The sequence below is a fragment of the Oncorhynchus masou genome, unplaced genomic scaffold (assembly GCF_036934945.1).
Source record: "Oncorhynchus masou masou isolate Uvic2021 unplaced genomic scaffold, UVic_Omas_1.1 unplaced_scaffold_584, whole genome shotgun sequence".
In the NCBI taxonomy this organism is placed as follows: Eukaryota; Metazoa; Chordata; class Actinopteri; order Salmoniformes; family Salmonidae; genus Oncorhynchus; species Oncorhynchus masou.
The window spans coordinates 233708-240000 of NW_027012260.1; the positions used below are offsets into that span (position 1 = coordinate 233708).

At 52.1% G+C, this 6293-nt stretch overlaps 1 protein-coding gene across 1 annotated transcript in view; it reads right to left on the reverse strand.

Annotated features, from left to right (window-relative positions):
- The window catches only part of LOC135536252 (dynein axonemal heavy chain 6-like), a 132547-nt gene that overhangs the window by 55044 nt on the left and 71210 nt on the right, over positions 1-6293 (reverse strand). The window contains 2 exon segments of the mRNA XM_064962617.1: positions 2747-2914; positions 3370-3612. Coding sequence (XP_064818689.1) covers positions 2747-2914; positions 3370-3612 — 411 coding nt within the window.

Consider the following 6293-nt stretch of genomic DNA (forward strand, 5'->3'; position numbering starts at 1 on the left):
AGTACGCAGTACAGTTGAATAGGCGTACACATGAAGAAAAAAACCACAGGACAAACCACTAACACCAATCTACACACCCACACACTCCCCCAAGACACACACACATTTCCGCAAGACACATACAAACATTCAAACAAAAAATGCCCACCCTTGTCAACTCTCTCCTGGTCCACGGCTAGTTTCCCTAGCTCCACACTCTCCTGGTCCTCCGCTAGTTTCCCTAGCTCCACCCTCTCCTGGTCAACGACTAGTTTCCTTAGCTCCACCCTCTCCTGGTCAACGACTAGTTTCCCTAGCTCCACCCTCTCCTGGTCAACGACTAGTTTCCCTAGCTCCACCCTCTCCTGGTCAACGACTAGTTGCCCTAGCTCCACTCTCTCCTGGTCAACGACTAGTTGCCCTAGCTCCACTCTCTCCTGGTCAACGACTAGTTGCCCTAGCTCCACTCTCTCCTGGTCAACGACTAGTTTTCCCTAGCTCCACTCTCTCCTGGTCAACGGCTAGTTTCCCTAGCTCCACTCTACACCCACCTTGTCTGCACTCTCCTGGTCCACGTGTAGTTTCCCTAGCTCCACCCTCTCCTGGTCCTCCGCTAGTTTCCTTAGCTCCACACTCTCCTGGTCAACGACTAGTTTCCCTAGCTCCACACTCTCCTGGTCCACGGCTAGTTTCCCTAGCTCCACTCTACACCCACCTTGTCTGCACTCTCCTGGTCCACGGCTAGTTTCCCTAGCTCCACCCTCTCCTGGTCAACAACTAGTTTCCCTAGCTCCACTCTCTCCTGGTCAACAACAAGTTTCCCTAGCTCCACCCTCTCCTGGTCCACGGCTAGTTCTCTAGCTCCACACTCTCCTGGTCCACGGCTAGTTCCCTAGCTCCACCCTCTCCTGGTCAACGACTAGTTTCCCTAGCTCCACTCTACACCCACCTTGTCGGCACTCTCCTGGTCCACAGCTAGTTTCCCTAGCTCCACTCTACACCCACCTTGTCGGCACTCTCCTGGTCAACAACTAGTTTCCCTAGCTCCACACTCTCCTGGTCGACGGCTAGTTCCCTAGCTCCACCCTCTCCTGGTCCACGGCTAGTTTCCCTAGCTCCACTCTACACCCACCTTGTCAACTCTCTCCTGGTCAACAACTAGTTTCCTTAGCTCCACACTCTCCTGGTCCACGGCTAGTTCCCTAGCTCCACACTCTCCTGGTCAACGACTAGTTTCCCTAGCTCCACACTCTCCTGGTCCACGGCTAGTTTCCCTAGCTCCACCCTCTCCTGGTCAACAACTAGTTTCCCTAGCTCCACCCTCTCCTGGTCCACGGCTAGTTTCCCTAGCTCCACTCTACACCCACCTTGTCAACTCTCTCCTGGTCCTCCGCTAGTTTCCTTAGCTCCACACTCTCCTGGTCCACGGCTAGTTCCCTAGCTCCACTCTCTCCTGGTCAACGACTAGTTGCCCTAGCTCCACTCTCTCCTGGTCAACGACTAGTTTTCCCTAGCTCCACTCTCTCCTGGTCAACGGCTAGTTTCCCTAGCTCCACTCTACACCCACCTTGTCTGCACTCTCCTGGTCCACGTGTAGTTTCCCTAGCTCCACCCTCTCCTGGTCCTCCGCTAGTTTCCTTAGCTCCACACTCTCCTGGTCAACGACTAGTTTCCCTAGCTCCACACTCTCCTGGTCCACGGCTAGTTTCCCTAGCTCCACTCTACACCCACCTTGTCTGCACTCTCCTGGTCCACGGCTAGTTCACTAGCTCCACCCTCTCCTGGTCAACAACTAGTTTCCCTAGCTCCACTCTCTCCTGGTCAACAACAAGTTTCCCTAGCTCCACCCTCTCCTGGTCCACGGCTAGTTCTCTAGCTCCACACTCTCCTGGTCCACGGCTAGTTCCCTAGCTCCACCCTCTCCTGGTCAACGACTAGTTTCCCTAGCTCCACTCTACACCCACCTTGTCGGCACTCTCCTGGTCCACGGCTAGTTTCCCTAGCTCCACTCTACACCCACCTTGTCAACTCTCTCCAGGTCAACAACTAGTTTCCCTAGCTCCACTCTCTCCTGGTCCACGGCTAGTTTCCCTAGCTCCACACTCTCCTGGTCAACAACTAGTTTCCCTAGCTCCACACTCTCCTGGTCCACGGCTAGTTTCCCTAGCTCCACCCTCTCCTGGTCAACAACTAGTTTCCCTAGCTCCACCCTCTCCTGGTCCACGGCTAGTTTCCCTAGCTCCACTCTACACCCACCTTGTCAACTCTCTCCTGGTCCTCCGCTAGTTTCCTTAGCTCCACACTCTCCTGGTCCACGGCTAGTTCCCTAGCTCCACACTCTCCTGGTCAACGACTAGTTTCCCTAGCTCCACCCTCTCCTGGTCAACGACTAGTTGCCCTAGCTCCACCCTCTCCTGGTCAACAACAAGTTTCCCTAGCTCCACTCTCTCCTGGTCAACAACTAGTTGCCCTAGCTCCACCCTCTCCTGGTCAACAACTAGTTTCCCTAGCTCCACTCTCTCCTGGTCCACGACTAGTTTCCCTAGCTCCACTCTACAACCACCTTGTCTGCACTCTCCTGGTCCACGACTAGTTTCCCTAGCTCCACTCTACAACCACCTTGTCGGCGCTCTCCTGGTCCACGGCTAGTTTCCCTAGCTCCACTCTCTCCTGGTCCACGACTAGTTTCCCTAGCTCCACTCTACAACCACCTTGTCTGCACTCTCCTGGTCCACGACTAGTTTCCCTAGCTCCACTCTACACCCACCTTGTCAGCACTCTCCTGGTCCACGGCTAGTTTCCCCATGAGGGCGTTGACGTCTATAGACTTTTGTTTGAGGACAGGCTCCAGAGCTGACAGGTCTACCTTCATCTTATCCACCAACACGTTGGTCTCCAACAGCTTAGTCAGACCATTCTTTACCCTGTCACGAGCCTGCACACACAGGAATACACACACACATACACATACACATAAAGAAACACAGGCACACACAGGAACACAAACAGGAACACACACACAGGGATACACACACGCAGTCATGCACACACACAAAGGGATACACACACACGGTCATGCAAACACACACACAGACACAAACACACACAGGCACACAGAAGCAATTACATTTCTTGGATTGAATGGAGTATAGAATTGACGCCCATTCAGAGAAATAGCCACATTTCAAAGATACCACAGTGTGCTAAACAGGGGTATTGATAACGTTAAATAATAGATATTATGGATGTCTCACAGCCGCTGTGTTTACTATTGCTAAAGAGTATTATAGATCTGTCGCTGTCTTTTCTCTCCCAACATGTGCAGGTAGAGGTTAATCATAGTTGTTGATTATGAAACAGTATTAATCAGTAGTATTACTGATCTCTTACAGCCACTAGTTGCTGTCTCTTCTCTCCCAACATGGCCAGGTAGAGGTTAATCAGTTCCAGGTAAGAGGTGGGGGTAGTGTAGTAGCGTCGTCTCAGCTCAGAGTAGAACCTCTCGGCCATGTCTGTCACACTGACGTGGATCTCCACACACATCTCACTGAAACGATCCTTCATCTCCTCACTGCCAAACTCCACGTTCTGGAAGAAGGTCTGGGACACGGAGAGGAGGGCCTCACGGGGCCACTACAGGGGGGAAAGAGGAGGGGATGGTTAGATTGTAGGAGTGAGTGGGTGAAAAAGGAGGAAATTAAGAAAGTCAAAGAGAGAGCGTGGAGATTGCTTCCAGGAGAGGGAGAAAGAAAGAGAGAAACATTGCTTCCAGACATAAAGAGACATAAAGAGAGAGATAGAGAGAGAGAGAGAGAGAGAGAGAGAGAGAGAGAGAGAGAGAGAGAGAGACCATGGGATCCTGAGTTCTTCTGCCCAAAAAATAATTAGATGAATGTAGATGGATTTTTTTCGCAAGGACTTATACAGGACACAACCCTTCTACATCAAAACCTCAAAATTCCATACCTAAAACCTTGATTGTGGACAAAATGTACTGAATGGATTCTTACTACCAAGGACTATCAATAAAGAAACGTCTAACAAACCAAAACCTGCAGAAGAAACACAGAGGAACCTGGAAATACCAGACTGAGATCCAGACTGAGTAATGTTCAGTCTGAACCTACTTCTGAAAATGTCAAATACAAATCATCTCTAGATATTTTTGTTATAAAGCGTATTAAATAAGGCTACTAGGCTAATAAGCAGCTCAGACAGAACAGACCTGTCTGCAACTTCAATGACTACTGAAGTGTGGAATGAGAGGTGTGAAAACAATGGCAGGAGAGTTTCACAGCCTGCCCCACCCAAATGCAGAGGCCTTTGGAGCCCCCTGTGCAGAGCCCCACCCAAATGCAGAGGCCTTTGGAGCCCCCTGTGCAGAGCCCCACCCAAATGCAGAGGCCTTCGGAGCCCCCTGTGCAGAGCCCCACCCAAATGCAGAGGCCTTCGGAGCCCCCTGTGCAGAGCCCCACCCAAATGCAGAGGCCTTTGGAGCCCCTGTGCAGAGCCCCACCCAAATGCAGAGGCCTTTGGAGCCCCCTGTGCAGAGCCCCACCCAAATGCAGAGGCCTTCGGAGACCCCTGTGCAGAGCCCCACCCAAATGCAGAGGCCTTTGGAGCCCCCTGTGCAGAGCCCCACCCAAATGCAGAGGCCTTCGGAGCCCCCTGTGCAGAGCCCCACCCAAATGCAGAGGCCTTTGGAGCCCCCTGTGCAGAGCCCCACCCAAATGCAGAGGCCTTCGGAGCCCCCTGTGCAGAGCCCCACCCAAATGCAGAGGCCTTCGGAGCCCCCTGTGCAGAGCCCCACCCAAATGCAGAGGCCTTTGGAGCCCCCTGTGCAGAGCCCCACCCAAATGCAGAGGCCTTTGGAGCCCCCTGTGCAGAGCCCCACCCAAATGCAGAGGCCTTTGGAGCCCCCTGTGCAGAGCCCCACCCAAATGCAGAGGCCTTTGGAGCCCCCTGTGCAGAGCCCCACCCAAATGCAGAGGCCTTTGGAGCCCCCTGTGCAGAGCCCCACCCAAATGCAGAGGCCTTTGGAGCCCCCTATGCAGAGCCCCACCCAAATGCAGAGGCCTTCGGAGCCCCCTGTGCAGAGCCCAAACCAAATGCAGAGGCCTTCGGAGCCCCCTGTGCAGAGCCCCACCCAAATGCAGAGGCCTTCGGAGCCCCCTGTGCAGAGGTCATCCCAGTACACCCCTTGGATATTACAAATAACACGGCACGGAATATGTACAAACATAAGCTCCTCGAGGACAATCCAGAGACACTATTTGCTGTCGGCTACAAAGAGGGGAATGTGAGCAACTTCATTTTCCACACAGACCATCCCCTGATACAGTGCTATATTAACACAGACCAACCCCTGGTACAGTGCTATATTAACACAGACCATCCCCTGGTACAGTGCTATATTAACACAGACCATCCCCTGGTACAGTGCTCTATTAACACAGACCATCCCCTGGCACAGTGCTATATTAACACAGACCATCCCCTGATACAGTGCTATATTAACACAGACCATCCCCTGGTACAGTGCTATATTAACACAGATCATCCCCTGGGACAGTGCTATATTAATCAGACCATCCCCTGGTACAGTGCTATAGTAACACAGACCATCCCCTGGTACAGTGCTATATTAACACAGACCATCCACTGGTACAGTGCTATAGTAACACAGACCATCCCCTGGTACAGTGCTACATTAACACAGGCCATCCCCTGGTACAGTGCTATATTAACACAGACCATCCCCTGGTACAGTGCTATATTAACACAGACCATCCCCTGGTACAGTGCTATATTAACACAGGCCATCCCCTGGTACAGTGCTATATTAACACAGACCATCCCTGGCACAGTGCTATATTAACCAGACCATCCCCTGGTACAGTGCTATATTAACCAGACCATCCCCTGGTACAGTGCTATATTAACACAGACCATCCCCTGGTACAGTGCTATATTAACCAGACCATCCCCTGGTACAGTGCTATATTAACACAGACCATCCCCTGGCACAGTGCAATATTAACACAGACCATCCCCTGGCACAGTGCAATATAAACCAGACCATCCCCTGGTACAGTGCTATATTAACACAGACCATCCCTTGGTAAAGTGCTATATTAACACAGACCATCCCCTGGTACAGTGCTATATTAACCAGACCATCCCCTGGCACAGTGCTATATTAACCAGACCATCCCCTGGTACAGTGCTATGTTAACACAGACCATCCCCTGGTACAGTGCTATATTAATACAGACCATCCCCTGGCATGGTGCTATATTAACCAGACCATCCCC